General features: G+C 38.9%; 1 protein-coding gene across 1 annotated transcript; it reads right to left on the bottom strand.

The window, feature by feature from the left end:
• Positions 1 to 13,462: 13,462 nt before the first annotated feature.
• On the bottom strand, positions 13,463 to 16,353 carry LOC145939109 (uncharacterized). Its single transcript, XM_083043234.1, has 5 exons — positions 15,896 to 16,353; positions 15,620 to 15,730; positions 15,198 to 15,366; positions 13,823 to 13,985; positions 13,463 to 13,708 (listed from the first exon to the last, which is right to left on the bottom strand). Exons 1-5 carry the CDS (start codon positions 16,351 to 16,353, stop codon positions 13,467 to 13,469), a joined length of 1,143 nt encoding a protein of 380 aa, XP_082899360.1. The 3' UTR covers positions 13,463 to 13,466.
• Between the last annotated feature and the right edge of the window lie 2,094 nt (positions 16,354 to 18,447).

The raw sequence follows: 18,447 nt of genomic DNA, 5'->3' as shown, positions 1-18,447 counted from the left end.
AGTCTCAAAATCCGCTAGACCTAGCTCGTATTCATCGTCGCTCAAATCTACGGCGGGAAAGTAGTTTGCCGCGAGAACACTACTCTTCCCGGTCAGTGTGAATGTCATAGACATATCGGCAAAACTGTTTAACGAATACTGAGTTAAATAGCGCAATGTCAGTCTTTAAATTCACATGCATCGACCGCTCGGAGAAACTGTAAGCACAATTGTCCACAGATGCTTTGATTGTAAGTTTGAACAGGTGTGTAATTGTATTGTATCTTTGTCACATTTAAATATCGCACCAATTCATTCGGCGGTCGAAGATTGCCGAAACTGTCAAAATATATAGCGCGATCCCCTCTCTTTGCATACGCTACCCAATGAGTACCCGATCCTTTAGCGTTATCCAAATTTACGATGCCGCTCTCGTTTCGATATATACCACCGATCGGTAATGAATCACGCATGAAAACACCTCTAAAATACGGAATGTGCATACGTTTTGCCAGTTGTAGCAATTGTATGTTGGTAGTTACGCCCTGTGGCATTTTTAGCGTCTCTTTGATGTTTTTTTTTTCCCCTTTTTTCTCGTTGAAACTCCTCGTCCGCGTTTGTATGGAGCGAGATACAATCCGTGACCTTCCATGGCGCGATTGTGACGTAGCATCTCTTGCAACTGACGTTGTGTGGCTTTTCCGTCGTTCACCATCTTTGCTACACCAGCCGCTCCACCGACCAGAGATCCGAGCGCGCCCAACATTGGTAGAATCGGCAATACACCCCCACGTTTCGCTACCGGAAGTATTCGCTTCTTCGCCATCTTTTTCTTCGTCTTCGTCTTTGTCGTCTTCAGGCCCATACCGAACTTCGTCTTGGCTTTCATCGCTGCCCAGACAGCTGTGGCGGCGGCTCTCTCACCGAGAGTCGAATCTCTCGCAACGATGCGAGTTTGCGCTTCCTTGGCGAGTATCCTATCTGCCGCGTGTCTCTCGATGAGATCGTTGCTTCGAGAGTACGCTATATCGTGTTCACGGCACGCTGCGTCCAATGGGTTGATACCTCGATCGCCTCTGGCTAATCGCTTTTGTAGTCGCGTGCCCGGACCGCAAAACTGATAGCCGGGGATATGGAATTCGATCGGAAGTGCGTTTATCGCGAGATTTAATAGGCCTCTACCTATTTTCGTTGACATTCGCTGCAATCCTTTATCATCGGCGCTGGACCGTCGATGTGCGTCTGCTGCCACGGTCGATTGTAATGTTCGAAACAGCGGCGATAAGTTTGAACCTCCAAATCCGCCTTTATATGTTTCGGAAGCTTGTCCCACACGCAGTGGACGTAATTGCCACACATTCGCAATAAAACTGTTTTCGACACAAATTGTAGCTGTTCGGTGCTCAAATTACAAATATCGTAAGGACTTGATAGCAAGACAAACATTTTTTCGTTACTGAGCGATTCGTAGTTCCGCGCAGCTATAAATAGGCAAGCGTTCGATTCAATCGGGGAGTGGGAAAATGAGATTCGTGCGACAACCTTTCGCGATACGCGTGACGAATTACGACGCCAGATTACGATCGATGGGGGACAACGCGGAGATGCGTAGACACGGTACGATACTGCCGACTATACGCGCGATCGTTTGCGGCCCCTCGAATTGCGGTAAAACTAACGTGTTGATTAGTTTGATAGAAAGCCCGCACGGCGTCCGCTTTGAAAACGTGTACGTGTACTCAAAGTCACTGCAACAGCCAAAATATCAGTATCTGGAGAATTTGTTGACGTCGATCGATGAAATCGGCTATTTTACATTCTCCAATAACAGTGACGTCATTCCACCGAGCGAAGCATGTCCAAACTCGATTTTCGTTTTCGATGACGTGGCGTGTGACAAACAAAATACGATAAGAGAATACTTTTCAATGGGACGCCACTCGAACGTCGACTGCTTCTATCTCTGTCAGACATACGCAAGAATACCGAAACATCTTATACGCGACAACGCAAACCTGCTAATCTTGTTTAAACAGGATGGTACCAACTTGAAACATGTGTACAATGATCACGTGAATACTGACATGTCATACGAGGATTTCAGTGAATTATGTCGTACTTGTTGGCAGCAAAAGTATGGATTTCTAGTGATAGATAAGGATAGCTCGCTTACGAACGGCCGATACAGAAACGGATTTAACGTGTTCGCGATACCGCAAAACAATTAGTCGTTGCCGATGTTCTGTCGAGAGAGGTGAAACACGAGCGTTCGACACTCTATCGACATGGCTGAGAACGATAATATTCGCGAACGTGAAAAGATAGCGAAGGAGATTGCGAAAACGAGTGAAGCAATCCGCAAGAAACATCGCGCTTTGAAGACCGGTAAGATCGATGACGATATCGCGGTCAAGATCCATTTTAGACCTATTATTGAGCCGCTACAAAAGATTGTCGACAACTCGATCGCGGTGAAAAACGAGCCGGAAAGTACCGCAAAGATTAAAATCTTACCCATCAAGCGGTACAAGGAGGAGGAGGAGGAAGAGGAGGAAGAGGAGAAGGATGATGCGACACCGAAAAAGAGGAAACGGTCAAACCCGAATCGCTCATCGACACCGCGTACATCGAATGCTTTATTGGATGAACCGATGATAAGCTCTACACCGTTCGCGACAACGAGAATCGTACAACCTATGATACCCGAAACACTCGCAAACGAAAATGTTTTCGAAACCTCGGGCAGCACGCTCGAAACATCGTTTGTTCGAAACACATTACAAACGCTGGAAGGTCAAGAAATGTTGCGAAAGCACTTGGGACCACTGGGACAAGAGTACATGAGCACTCTCCTCGGTGGCGACAAAGAAAGGAAAATCGATCACGTGTACGGTGTCTATTTCGACAAGGATGAAATGCGTCTCGGTAACAAACGATTCGACATTGACAAATATGACTCTATAATTATAGATGAAGTGAGGTACATTGGTACACCAGGATTATACGAATTGATCTTCAAGAGAATTCCCGATGATGACATTTACACGGAGGATGATATGCGTAAATACAAGAGTATATTATTGGCGACGAACGCGCATAAACGCAATTATGACACACAAGGCCAATTACGAAGCAACAGGGGATACAAGTACAAACATATAATCGCACCATTGATATCGATTGAAAAGAAAAAATCTGGAAAGGGAGTATTCATGCCTCACGCGATGGCGCTAACCGACAATAAGATCGATTACATACACTGGGATGACCCCAACGAGCTAGTGGATCGGGTACGATTGCTGGACGCTTCGCGCCGAGCTGGCCACAACGCTCACGACAATGAGATCCTGTCGATCATCGAGGAACTTCGCGAAGCAGGCATTATTATAAATTGAATGGTGTCTCGACAAATCTAATCAGTCGATCAGCGTCACTCATCGGTGGAAAAAAAATGCCTATCAACAAATTTGGATTATTCGAACCAAGAAATGATGCAACCGGCACAAGCGGTTCTTGGGATAGATTGGTGAAAAGTTATGTGCACGAAAACGCTCTGTGTCGCGTCGTTACGGACTATGACGCAAGGTCGAGGAAGATTCGTCGTGTAGCGCAACCTGAGGCTGACACCGATGCCGTCAACAAACTGTATGTGGAATCCTGCGTTAAAAGATTGATGAATCAACAGAAAGAATCAGATGAGAAGCTGACTTCGTTCGAGAAGGATGTGCGGGCAATACAGATTGTGATAAACGAACTTCAACGCGCGGCTAACGCTAACTCAGAAACGGCTATCAACCTGAATGAGCAGCAGTGAACGGGTTAGGAGCGGCTATCGAACGGTTATCGAACATCTACGAAGGGTTATCGAACGGCTACGAACAATTATCGAACAGCTACGAAGGATTATCGAACTACTATCTAACTACAATGAGTGGTAGTGAACGGCCTAGCAACAGCTGCGAACGAGGCTATGAACGGCCTAGCAACAGCGAACGAGGCTACCAACAACTCAAGCAGGGCTGCGAACGAGGCTACGAACAAGTCTTTAAAGGCTACATGCAAGGCTACAAACAACTCAAGCAGGGCTGCGAACGGGTCAGTAACGGCTGCGAACGGGTCAGGAAAGGCTACGAACGGGTTAGAAACGACTGTGAACAAGGCAGCGAACGAATCAAGAACGATTTTCGAATGGGTCAAGAACGGAAGTAAACAACACAAGAACGGCTCAAGAACGGCTCAAGAACGGGTCAGGAACGGCTCAAGAACGGGTCAGGAACGGCTACGAATGGGTCAGGAACGGCTACGAACGGGTCAGGAACGGCTACGAACGGGTCAGGAACGGCTCAAGAACGGGTCAGGAACGGCTACGAACGGCTATTGAAGAACGACAAACGAAAATGAATCATAAAACGAGCGACAAACGGCGATCGAGAAAAACCGACGAAGCGATGAAACAACATAGTTTGGAGAAACGGCAGTTGGTGAACGAACTGCACGCGCCGGCAAGGAAAAATTTTCCCCGAAGACACGTCATAGTGCGGGGATACGATGACCTGTGGCAAGCTGACATCGTCGAGATGCGTCCGTACTCTCGTTTCAACAGAGGTTACCACTACATACTCACCGTCATCGATGTGTTGAGCAAGTACGCGTGGGCCATACCACTCAAGAGTAAAGGTGGAAGCGAGACGGCTGACGCTATCGCCGAGATAATTCGAGATAGCAAGAGATGCCCGAGAAACATGCAAACCGATATGGGGAAAGAATTTTATAACGCCGACGTGCAACGGCTTATACGGAAACATAACATCAATCACTATTCTACATATTCGGTATTGAAGGCATCGGTTGTGGAGCGATTCAATCGCACGCTGAAGAACGACATGTGGAAGATGTTTACGCTGAACGGAACTTACAAGTGGATCGACGCGTTGGCGGAACTCATATCGGATTACAACGCGCGCAAGCATCGAACGATCGGCATGCGACCCGTCGACGTCACCCCCGCGATCGCTGATAAACTTTTAAAAACGGTATATAGTAACATAAAGATTGCCGCTCCGGCGAAATTCAAAGTAGGTGACCCGGTACGCGTTAGCAAGTACAAGAAACTTTTCGAGAAGGGTTACACACCAAATTGGACAACCGAAGTGTTTAAAATTGTTAAAGTGCAGCGTACTAATCCCGTAACCTATCTACTCGAGGACTATCGCAAAACATCTGTCGCTGGAGCGTTTTACGAGCACGAGTTGCATAGCGCGAATTATCCGGACGTATATCTCGTAGAGAAAGTACTGCGCAGGAGGGGTGACGAGGTTTACGTAAAATGGCTGGGATTTGACAATTCGCACAACTCTTGGATACATAAGGACAATGCAATTTAATTCATACAAATTGTATTTATTAATTACTCAAAAATTAAAAAATATATAATGTGTACAACAAATAAAAGTATTTGAAATATTACAATATACATGAAATATGTGAAATACAAAATCTTTATTAATACATCCTTTCCGTTCCAATATATGAAATACATACACATATGTTACATAACATATCGCACATACATTATATTACATTATATTTTATACATTATATCTGATAATGTCCCCATGGTAATGTGTCGGTCGAATCAGGTATGATATACCGCTTATCGTCGTACGGACTTAGAGCAATTTTTGTCTCGCAGATGGTGTATACTTCATGCAATTTCGACCTAATACATGACTGACTACGTGTCATTTCAATCTCGTCGTTCAGGCACCGCGTATAATCGTCGAATGTTATCGTTCTCGCGACAACGTTACTTTTGACCTTTAACCTTTTTTGTATCTTTCTTACCATCTACTCGCAAAGCGTACATTTTTGCTCTAAGTCCTACAAATTCAGTCATTATCGCGCCATTATTTTCATCCTTCATTAGACCTGGCACCTTTTTATTCACAAGCGGTATACTGTACGCGTTGTCAATTGGATAATCGCTCGTATCGAATCTAGCGATATCGCGTTTCATATTTTCATACACGTCTTCGCATTTAATATGATATATTAAACTATCTGTATCGGTGTACATTACCCGACATCTGTCACGATAGAGCGGTGACATGTACTCGTGATGAAATTCGTACAGACACACTTTCGATATGTCGAGTATACACATACCAACATAGATTGGTTTGTTAAATTTTACTTCTAGTTTACGTAATTCTACGGCAATTAAATTTTCTGAAAAGACGCTCCTGCTATGGAAATTTGGTTTCGCTATCATCGCCTCTGCTCCGTATCGTCCGTCCCACTTTGTCAATAATTTTACATCTACATGATTACGCACATTTTCCATCGTTTTGCCAAATACCGCGTTGTTCATCAATTTGTACAAATTTTTCTCAAAATCATTTTTCGCTTGTGTTCTAAATTTTGTATTTAGTTCAATGTAATCGCGGAGCCATGCGGATTGAGTGAATTGTAATACGCGATGTATTTTTGTAACGCGAAGGCCGTGACGTGTGCACTGCTGCAGGTTGCGGTAGTGTATGACGTAACGCTTCTTATCATATAGCGTTGCGAGAAGCTTATCTTCCCGCTTGCCGGGCGGTTTGTCACGTGTCGGGCAAAACGGTAGGTCAGTGTGCGTGTCGTGAAGATGTTGTGGATACTCTAAATCTACTTCGAGGATATAGCCTGTAGGTGAATCGAGCGCTATTGACGAGATGTCAAAGTTAGATACATCGTCGACCCATCGAAAATCGGCATATGGCAACGGTTGACACATTGCCCATCCATACAAATTATTTACATCTAAATACATTAAATATGATGATGGTTTCGATGGATCATATGACTGCATGTACTTGTTATTAGCATGCGCGTATCTTCCTGAACATTGACTTAGACCGCCGCGTATACCCCGTTCAATAAACATAACCATATCGATATCGGTAAGCAGTTCGAAATTTACGCATGTATGTTTTAACATGGCGTCCCATGTATACCCAGGAAGAGTATAATAATACGTAGGGTCGAGTCCGTAACTCGCGATGCAAGTGTCGCGAAAGTTTTCAAATATATCAGCCAACAACAAGACATCAGTTTTTAAGTACAGATCGCTGTATTCACCCAAGGTTTGAATGGAGAACTGCTGCCACACGTTGACGGCGTGTGCGTAGTCGCTCTCGGATACAGTGTCACCGGTTAAAGAACTGTAAAACGATTCGCGTGATGGTAAACGCGTGTCTTGCAGCTTGTCCACGCAGTCAATGTACTCGTACGGAAAGACACCTTTTCGCGTTAATAATTCAAAATTGTTAGCGGATAATGCGGAAAAATTGGAACGCAAAATTTTTAACTTATCCTTATTCAAAAAAGATGCCAATTTGTCAAGACTAGCATTGAGAAATTTGTATGAATCGATGAATCGTAATTTCATGCAAGCTTTCCGATCTTTATCGTCGTCGGTACTATTGACAGTCTTCGTAAATGAAATGTATTTTTCTTTTGTTATTGGAAGCACATCTACGCGTCCTTCATACGCGGTAGCTATTTCTTTTATGATAAAATGTGCGTCATAGCCGGATAGATTATGGAAAACTACAGGAATGACATAAGAGTCTTTGTAGTTTAGATTACAGTTTGAGTGCGCGGGACCCCTGTATCGCCCGGTCAGATGACAATGATCGCGTACGCGTGTATCATCCGGCGCAAACGGTTTTTCGCAAATGTGACATTGCGTGACGCTATGAAATTTTTCCCATTCATCTTGCGTTAATTTTGTCATGTGGACATTATCAGACAAAATACCCTTTACGCGATGCGCTAAATTTTTAAGTTCTTCGGCGAACCATGAAACGCAATCGATACTACGGCGAGAATTATACGCGGATAACGAGTTGTCGTACGAACATTGCACGTAATACCCAACGCTAAATACCTCGTGATGTTGGGAGTATGACGCATGTTCCGGCGTCTTCTTCAGCACACACTCCAAGTCGGCGTACACCACGAAGGGAAATCGCTCCTTTTTGTTGTAGTTGTCGAAGTCGAGCCACTTGTCTTTATCGCTTGGTAATCGGATAGCGCAGTCGTTCATTTCTCGACAGTCCGCAATGTGAGCCTCCAATTTTTCGCTCAAATTAAAGAAGTGCAAGCATCTGTGAAAAAAAAAATTACAATTTTATTTACAATTTTATTTAAAATTATTATATAGTTTGCAATAAATATACATACCGATCGCAGATATATTTTTGACCATTGTGTTTGCTCAGTTGCGTGCTGACAAACCGAGATAGATTTTTTATATACGCGAAATGCCCAACGCTGTCGTCCTCCTCCACATACAGCATATTTACATGTTTTTCTCTCTTCCGATCGGTGAGCTGTATCGGAAGAATAGATAATTCCTTCTTCCTCTCAATGCCGTAGACGTTGATTGAGATGTTATTTGCCAGTTCAAACTTTTTAATTTGGTTTAACGTCATCGGAAACTCAATGTTTTGTAAATTTAGCACTGTCGTGTAATGAGGATATGAAAATTCCCGTGTCACATTTCTTTCGGCGGGGTACAGAGCGGCCACCACTGACCACGCGAAACATGCATTGTCTTTAGACTGCACGTTCACCACTGCTCTCTTCGTCATAATTTCTCGCGGTAAGTTTAGATAACACCCCGCGCGCATAGGATTGCACTTGTTGACATTGACCGTAAGATCAAGGATTCGTGACAATGCCCATCCGCTATCACGTTCCTGAAACTCTTCGAGAGACGCCAATGTGGATTCGATGACATGCCGCTCATACCACTCGTGTAAATCGGACGTGCGAAAGAGTTCATAATTTCGCGTGTTAATGCTTTTGTTGGAGCGCTTATCACCTGTCACAAACTCACCGTTGAACACGGTATTTACTTTTGCACAGTTGTGTATTTTTATAACATCTTGCACTTGCTCGAGTACTACACTACTAGCGTCTTCCAAAAATTGTCGCGGTTCGATATAGTCTGCGTTAATCACCGCACCTGTCAGTATCCGATTTTCGAACGCGGTATCGATCTCTCGCCAAACGAGTCTTCCCCTGTTATTATCGCCACTGTAATTACCGCCACTGTAATTACCACCACTGGGTATAAACTGTCTCTGCAATCGAGTCTTTGCACCCTCGAGTCGCGCGATTCTAGCAACCAAAGATTGTCTATATCCAATGGAGAGTCGCGGACGCTTGACACGACTTCGTTCTTCGAGCAGTTTGATAAAGTCCTCGCAGCGCAGCGCCCATTCAAAATATTCGCCCAAGGTGGTGACTTGGCGGGACCGCTCCAACAGGTCGCGTTCGTTCTGCTCGATGTTTTCCATTATTTCTTTTATTCACTATTATACCACTAACACTTCTAATACAAGAAAGTAACCACTAAACTTTTTTCACCGCTGCATCTATGCGCTTTCAAATCGTACTATGGTTTGACGCGCTCTCATCCTCCTTATATGTATATATATTTCACCTAATTCTATCTTCTTTTCTAACATTTGGCGTATCTCAAAAGATAGTTTCCCGAGATATCGGTTTTATGGATAGAGGAGTAAGGACACAAGCTGCCGAACGTTGGCGCCGATACGTTGCATTCTTCCTTAACAAATATTAAGAAAAATGTTTCGCTCTCGTTTTTATGGGAGATTTTCCCCGAGGGTACAAGCTGCCGAACGTCAACGCAAATAGGTAGAGGCCTATTAAATCAAGTTTGACATGTTCGTCGCAGCGTCGGCTTAAAATCTTCATTCCTTTCCTAATGATAAAATGTCTATAAAATGAAAAACATAGTTTTAATGGATTCTAGAACGCTCCGTTGACGAGCAGCCGGACATCGGCGCTTCTGTAATAAAATTATATTAACGAGGGTACAAAATTGTTAATCATCGGCGCTTGTTCTATACCTTTTTGGGGAAAATGTCTAAGAACCCTCATAAAAAAGTCGTAAAGATACCATCTACAAATATTGCACTCATACGTAGCTCGTTGCACGGTCCTTGTGGGGGATGACGTAGCGTAGAGAGGTAGCGCTTAGGAGAGAAAGAGAGAGCGCGAGGTGAAACGCGAGAGAAAGAGAGGGTGTGAGGCGAACGTGAAGGAGAGAGATGTTGCGGCGAGGAGAGAGAGAGAGAGAGAGAGAGATGACGCGAGGTTAGGGACTGCTAGAGATAGCGCTTAGGAGAGAAAGAGAGAGCGCGAGAGACAGAGATAGCGAGAGGCGCATGCGAGAGATGACGCAGTGAAGGAAAAGAAGAGGAATTTTTAAATGAATATATTAATTTAATATTAATTATTTTTAATTATGAATAAATGTGTATTATACATTTGTGTATGTGTGTGTGTGTGTGTGTGTGTGTGTGTTTAAAAGAATATAAATGGATATAAATGTATATAAATGTGAATATATAAATGTGAATATAAAATGGATATAAAATTTTTAAAAAATATATATAAATGAATATAAAAATAAGAATATAAAGATGAAAATATAAAGATGAAAATATAAATGAATATCATAATATATAAAAATTGTCGGTGATGGAGGTGGCTATGGTAAAGCCGATGATTGTGGATGCGAGGTGGTGAGGCAGCCGAATGCTAGGTGCTGTGAGAAGCGGAGGCGACGGCTGGGCGGGGACTCCTGCATAACAGAAAATTTTTATTAATTATTTTAATAATTTATAATTAAAAAGAAATACTTACTAGTTCCAATTTTCCACCACAGGTTCTGGTGGATATGGCTCTAGGCCAAACAGTTCCCGAAGAGCATACATGTTCTCCCATAGCCAACTGTTATTGGCATCCATTTCCCGCGCCTCTGCAGTTTCGCACCACATTTCTGCAAACATTTGTCGATGTTCCCACCTCAGCATTCTCACCCACTCTCGTTCAGTTAAAACTTGCTCCACCACGTGTTGCGGCCGTAAATTTTGCACAATGTTATAGATCATCTGAAAAATATGAATATTTAATATATATCTAAACATATTGCAATATTCTGTACAATAGTTTTAAATAAATTGTACAACTTACTATTTCGGGGAGCGTACGGCGCAGAAAACCTCCAGTCATTTTTTTCACTATTTTTTTACACTCACTTCGCTCGGCGACTGTTCGAGACTTTTTGATGTGGAGACAGACTCTCTCTCTCCATAAGCTTCAACCCCCGTCCCTCTCAAAATTATCGCAATTCTTCCTTAAAAGATATTTAGGAAAATGTTTCGCTCTCGTTTACGACCGATTTTCCGCGAGGGTACAAAGCTGCTGAACGTCAACGCTTTTACATTTGCACCCCTATAAATAACGTTTGACATGTTCGTCGCAGCGTCGGCTTAAAATCTTCATTCCTTTCCTAATGATAAAATGTCCATAAAATGAAAAACAGTTTTATGGCTTCGGGTAGCCATAAATCACAAAGATAATCAGTTGCCGAACATGCTTAGACCCCCCCCCCTCCTTTGTCGAAACATCCCCCTCCACCCGCGTGACGTCAGCCCCCGCGCCTACGAGATACCCCCGCCCCGCGTGACGTCATACCCCTCGCCACGGAGAACCCCCCGCGCCCCGCACCCCCCTCAGAGGACCTGAGTTAGAACTCTCATAGTATTACTACTAATGCTTTTTACATTGTATAAAAATATAGAATAATAAAGAATGTAAAAAATGTAATCTTATATCTTTTCATTTTAAATAAAAGATGTAGAATACTTTTATGAGATTTTTTTCTGTAAGTATAATACATATAATTTAAAAGCCAATTAATTTACAATATTTAAAAAATTATAGTAATTTTTATTAAACATATGTTTTAAAAATTTACCAGATTCCGATTCTCATCAAAATTTTTCTCATGGGTTTTGTAACTCGAATAAGGATGTGAAATGCTTCTTTTAGATATTTTTTCTGTAAATATGAACATTAAATTATAGATACCCAGATAGCAATACAAATGCATTCTGAACTCATATTGTACTCATATTTCTTACAAACATGATGACAAAAATAGACACAGATGCAGGCTCATATGCTACTCAAAACGCAGACATGTGATATCTTTAAAATTTTGCAAAAGGATGACATCATGAGTACATAAATAATGTTCAAATTAATATTGCATATTATATGTTATATGAAGTTTAGAAAATTACAACATTGTATGTTTGTATTTATTGCAGTGCTATGAGTTCACGAAAATAATATAATATTTTTGACACATATTAGCTATTCAAATTAGGATTATTTATAAAATTCAACAAATATCATTGATAAAAAATTATATTTATTACATATATATTTGGTTATTACAAAATAGTTATCACATATATATGTATATTTTATATACATATTATTTTTATTGTTACAAACGTAAAAATTTTAATTCTTACAAATTATCGCATATTCTTTTTTCAAAGAAATAATAATTTTAACAAATTGCACATTTTTTTATAAAATATAAAATAAATCATATTCATATACAATAATATATATATTATATAGGATTTAACTTATTGCTCCACATCTTTTGGAATCTATTACGGTTCTTGGATGAATTTACTCACGAGGTGAAAATTACAAAAGTGAGAGATTCATTAGATTATTTACGATTTCATTTGTCGAAATCTAATGAATCTCCTCACTTTTGTAATTTTCACCTTGTGAACAAACTCACCCAAGAACCGTAATAGAGGCTCTTATCGCCTAAAAATATCTTTGGGATATATCTTATTCCTAACGTCTTGTGAATACGCATATGCTATGTGGAGCACATTCTTTTTTATAGAAAAATAATATATTATTTATATATATATAATATATATATATTATACACACAGAATGTGCACAAAAAATGTTGCGGAAAAAAAGAAATTGCATTTCTATAAAAAAAAAAACTGTTCTGAGATAGTCCGCACCGTTAAGGCTCCTGGCTTCTCACCGACCATGTTGGAATTATGACGTCAGAGGCGAGAAAACACGCTAAAAATTCTTAGATGTCATTTCGAAATAAAAAGATATTCCGGTTTCAATGAAACTGCACTTCAGATGGCTTTAGCACACTCTTTATACCTCGAAAACTATCTTTTTCTCTCTTTATAATCAAACAGCTGTAAAATGACTGTAAAATATGAAGCCCAGTGCGTCTGGTCTTTGCATGCGCAGTCATTCCATATGACAAAGTCTAATATATCACGATTATTTTACAGTTGTTGATTGACTGTCAAGGGAAAGAATAATTTTCGAGGTATTTTAAAAGTGTGCTAAAACCATCTGAAATATAGTGTTTCATCGAAATATCCTTTCATTTAAAAATGGCATCTAAGAATTTTCAGCATGTGCTTTCTCTCCTCTGACGTCACAATCTAACATAGTCGCGAGGACCCAGAAGTCTTAATAAAAACTTAGATAGAAATTAAAATTTAAAAGGGATAACATTTTTAATAAATGCGCATATCTTGAATACTCTCATTACATCAATCACTTTCATGGGACGCATCAGGATCTTCCGTTTCAGGAATATCATCAGTATTGAACTGAACGTTGAAAATAGTATCCTCCGAAGACATTTCTTCCTCATTTTCTTCTGAAAGTGCCGCTGTACTTTTATTTTTCAAATACTGTCGTTGCTTTGCCGCACGAAAAACTTCCATTATTTCTAATTTAAATTCCGCTCTAGTTTCGGGCCCTTTAAAATTTGGACACGTTTTAGCTGCATCTATAAAATACAAATATTTATACATTATTGATATTTCAAGAATCAAAGTATTTACATTTTAATATATGTAGCGCATATGACACATATAGCTTTCAAAAAACAACAAATACGTACACAAATACACTTTTGCCATTTGTGTATTATAAAATGACAACGATTCTTTTGTTCGACCCCAGTAAGTAAATTTACATGTTAACTCATTTGTCATTGTTTCTTTTTGGAAATGATTGAGAGCTTCTCTTAACTTTATGCCACCAACAAATTTAAGATATGTTAGCTGTAACAAATTTTCATAAAATTTTTAAATTATAATTATATACGGGTGGCTTATTTTAATTTATCGATTCAGATATCTTTTCTTCTATGCTTTTTATAAAAAAATGTTCTGACAAAAAAGTAGTAGAGTTCAAGAGGAACATTATATCACGATCTTGAATTATTTTTGAGTGGCGTTTCTCAAAGTCACACAAAATTTACTTGATTTTTTAAAAATGAAACTACTCAAAATGTTTTATGTAAATAAATTTCTTGTAATATTCTGCATAAAAAGTTATAAGTTATAAGGATAAAATAGCCATATAAATAAATAAATTATTATCTAATTATTATCTAGTAAAACCATATCGTCAGCATACGCAAGCGACCAAATCCTATCATTACCTAAAGCTACCCCTCCTATTCCCTACAAGATATCCCTTTTGATTTTTTTTATTTTGTAATTTTTTATATACCAAAATGTCAGATTGAGAGGTAAAATATCTTGTAAACTACGTTCAATTTTTGATTATTTTATCTTTATAATTTTTTATGCAGAATACAAGGAATCAATTTATATAAAATTATTATATATATTAGGATAATTTTATTTAAAAAAAGTTAACTTTAAAATGACCTTGAAAGACGCCATACGAGGCCAATTGAGGATCAATAGATAGTTCTCCTTGCAATCTTACAACTTTTGTTAAAAAGTTTCTTGTAAAAAGCATAGGAAAAAGATATTTGAGTGGATAAATTAAAATAAGTCACCTCCCTCGTATATATTTTTTGCAAAGAATATTAATATCATATAGACCAAGCATATATCTTTGTACAGCACCATGTAAAGCTATATGTTGACAGTTTACTGTGAAAGCTATATTTTTGAAAGATTTTTTAAAAATTGTTTTAGTTGTATCTTATATATTTCATCAATATGTCAATTCTAAGATAGCATTTAATTATATAGTATTGGCTGCGTTCAGCAGAGAAAGTTGCTTTACAATTATTGTATAGCAACTTTCTCTGCTGAACGCAACCAATTATCTAATAGGACAATTGATTGCTAATAGAGTGACATCTTTCTGCTCTAAAATAAATGACTAGTCTTAAAGAACAACTATCTTTCTTAATTTTATAAACTATTAATTTCAGCTTTATTTATTTGAATGCTTGATCCATTATGATATTTATTATAATATATGTCGTTGGATTAAAAGCATATTATAAATACCAATTCTTGCAGACGATCTGTATCAGTTTCTAGTTCCTTAAATTCTTCTACCGTTTTCAATGGAAAGCCATCTGGTCTTTTATATAAATTGTTTTGCATCGATGATAGATGCTGCCCTTTTAAAGTTTTTATGTCAGATAACATTTTAGAATTTTGTTCCATCAGTTGCCTGTAACGTAGAAAATATATAATTGTACGTACATGTAATAAAATAAAAATAATACATAATACATGATTACTATAAACTTTTCACAGACATAAGATTTTTTATTGATATAATACCATAAATAAATTTCAATAACATTTTATTTAAAAGCATGTTTGACATAAGAATTTTGAATAAACTTACAGTCAACATTTTCAAATTATAATAAATATTTATAAATTGAAAGAAATATAAGAAACTAATATTATTAGCATACCTCAAAAGTTTAAGAATTTCGCGTAGGTTCGTGACATCTTTCTCCAATCCATTGATACTTTCAGATGGCTCAACCGTTTTATTATTTTGACTTGATAATTTAGAGTTGTTAGTATTACAAGACATACTCGAATCTCCTCCACTATATTTTTTTGATAATGAATGACTTGTATCATGTTCGATTGATCGCTTTAAGTTCTGATCATTACATGACATATTTGAATCTGATCCACTATAATTTTTTGATGATGAATCAGTTTTATCATATTCGATTGATCGCTGTGAATTCTGATCGTTAAATGATGTATTTGAATCTACTTCAGTTAGATTTCTTGTCAATGCATGAGTGGCATCATATTTAATCGATTGTTTTGAATAATGATTATTGTGTAACAGATTAGTATCATCCATGCTAATACTACGAGGTAAAACGTTACTTGCGTGGAGTGTTTTTGATGTAATACGTTTTGATGTATGCACTTTGTTTGATGAAGTGATATCTCTTAAGATATTTGGTTGTGATGCACATGACTGAAGATCGTTCAACTCATCATGCATATTTATAGATTTGCGTTTTAAAATCCTTTTTTTAGTTTTCAATTTTTCATCAGATGAAGTTGTAATCAATTTCTTGGGTTTTATTATATGTCTTCCTTTTGAAGTCACTTTCAATTCTTTTATTTTACTGTTATGCTTCTTTATACGACTGTTTTCATTACCTTTAACGTTGGACATTATACTAAACAGGAAAAAGAGAAATACAATTATTTTTCATATTACTTTATTTAACATTAATATTTTTATAAATAAAATTTTATAAAAATGTTAATGTTATAATACACACATGATATATATATATATCATAGTATATATAATTTTATACATATATACTTGTATTTTATATACAATTATATCCCTTAATTTTATATATATACATATATATATATATATACATATATAAAATTAAGGAAGAAATGATACTTACCTCAAAAGTTATTCGAGACATTCGAAAATGTTCACCGAATTGATCGTCCGTGTACATCGGGATTATTAGTTCAAAATATTCCACATTTCGCGTCTTTGCAGCTTGACGTTGTCTATTTACATGTAGATTATTCTCAGGCAAGGGTTGAATAACATTATCGATAATATTTCGTACAATATTCATATTCATATTGATATTTATATTCATATTTAGCTCGTCATCAGCCACGAATTGTAACAATATATTTATATGATTCATATCTGTTATAACTTCTGTGTACAAAAATAAAACGCGTTGATCAAATTTCTCTTTCTCTCTTCTTCAATTGAATAAAAAAAAAAAAAATAAAGTAGCCTCAAATTTTTTTTATACAATCTTCAGTTAATAGATGATTTATAAATGTTAATAATTTAATTTTTGGTTTGCTGAAATTTATGTAATAATTTATTAAAAATCGTACAATTTCATACTTTTTTCAAACATTCTAACGTGGCACCCTATTGGTTAACTACCGCATGACGTCACGATCATAACATATTTTGTTACATATAGCGATTAAGTAGCAAACGCGTTTTTAGCTCGAAAATATCAGTTTCTACAACGACAATATTTATAAGAAGTGATGAGTTTGAAGCTGGAGCCCGGTTTTGTGAAAGCCGATTCTGGAAATATCCCAAAAATTGATATTTTCATGGTTTTAAATTATATAAAAAACGATGATAGATTCAATGATCCTGAGGTTCGAAATGCAAAAGCAAATCTGTAAGTATATGTTAGTAACTGTAATTTTTTTTACAAATATTGATTTTGCTTATAAATAGTAAACTTGTAATGATGCCGCCCCCATCGTTCCCGACTGACCACCCGTCGGAAGGCTGCGCCCGGCGACCACCAGTCGGGCAAAGCAGCAGGCGCGAAGCGCCCCATTTTTAATCTCACACGTAACCGTTAAAACGACTCTCGGCGTCGAAACGGATTAAGATCCGGAAACTGCCGACGTGCGCCGAAAACCTCCGAAACCATCCTTCTCCCACTCCTACCAAAAATCTAAGCCCGGATCTATCCATATAAAGGGTAGACCTAAAACGGAGGAGACACTCCGATACCAGCTCCTGAACCGATTCGAAAATCCCAAGAGCTTCCTTCGATACCGACCGCACTTCCGGTTCTCGAGGTGGAAGCGTGCTCCGCCTCTTCCGAGCCTATCTCAGAAACCGGATTCTGTCTCTCCCTCACTCGCACCGGCTACAACGGGTGGAGCTCCGCCGCCTTCACCGAGATTTCTCGGTGACCGAGTGTGATCCTCACTACTCCCAATTATTTGTAACGGACGGCCGTGACACGCCGTCCCGTGATTGGAAGACCGTCGTGGGTAATTACCTGCGATACGACGCGTAATTCCGCGGGAAATAAACCGAACGCGCCGCCCGTTCTCTCTTCGAGATATATCGAAGAGAGCGACCATTCTCGCGCTCACGCTTTTCGACGCGCGGACCGCCCGCACCGCGCCGCCCGCGCGCCACGCTTTCCGACGTCACACTGTCGCGCCGTTACACGCACACCGAACGCATGTACACACCGACACATACAACCTCGGCAACAGCTGACGCCTAAAGTCACGTACGCGTAAAGTCACGTACGTTCCATAAATAGCGACGAAAAGAAACCGCATCTATTATTAGTAACTGAAATAACGCGAAATCGGCCGATCAACGGCATTGACGCACACACACACATACACACCTTTATATGCATAATCACATACATCAATACACATGTAACCCCGGGTAGGCGTTATTCAATAAATCTTTATTTCTTCTGTGTTCAATACGGCGTTCTGGACT

The sequence above is a fragment of the Prenolepis imparis genome, unplaced genomic scaffold (assembly GCF_030444845.1).
Source record: "Prenolepis imparis isolate NDT839.2.m4 unplaced genomic scaffold, iyPreImpa1.0 SCAF_1, whole genome shotgun sequence".
In the NCBI taxonomy this organism is placed as follows: Eukaryota; Metazoa; Arthropoda; class Insecta; order Hymenoptera; family Formicidae; genus Prenolepis; species Prenolepis imparis.
Note: the sequence above shows the minus strand (reverse complement) of the source record. Positions and strands in the feature narration are given on the sequence as shown.

Coding starts and splice junctions, on each gene's coding strand:
- LOC145939109 (XM_083043234.1), bottom strand. CDS start 16,353: ATGTCCAACGTTAAAGGTAATGAAAACAGTCGTATAAAGAAGCATAAC. Junction 15,731..15,895: donor AACGATCAGAATTCACAGCG/ATCAATCGAATA, acceptor GTCTTGTAATAC/TAACAACTCTAAATTATCAA. Junction 13,986..15,197: donor CAGATCGTCTGCAAGAATTG/GTATTTATAATA, acceptor AATTTGTTACAG/CTAACATATCTTAAATTTGT.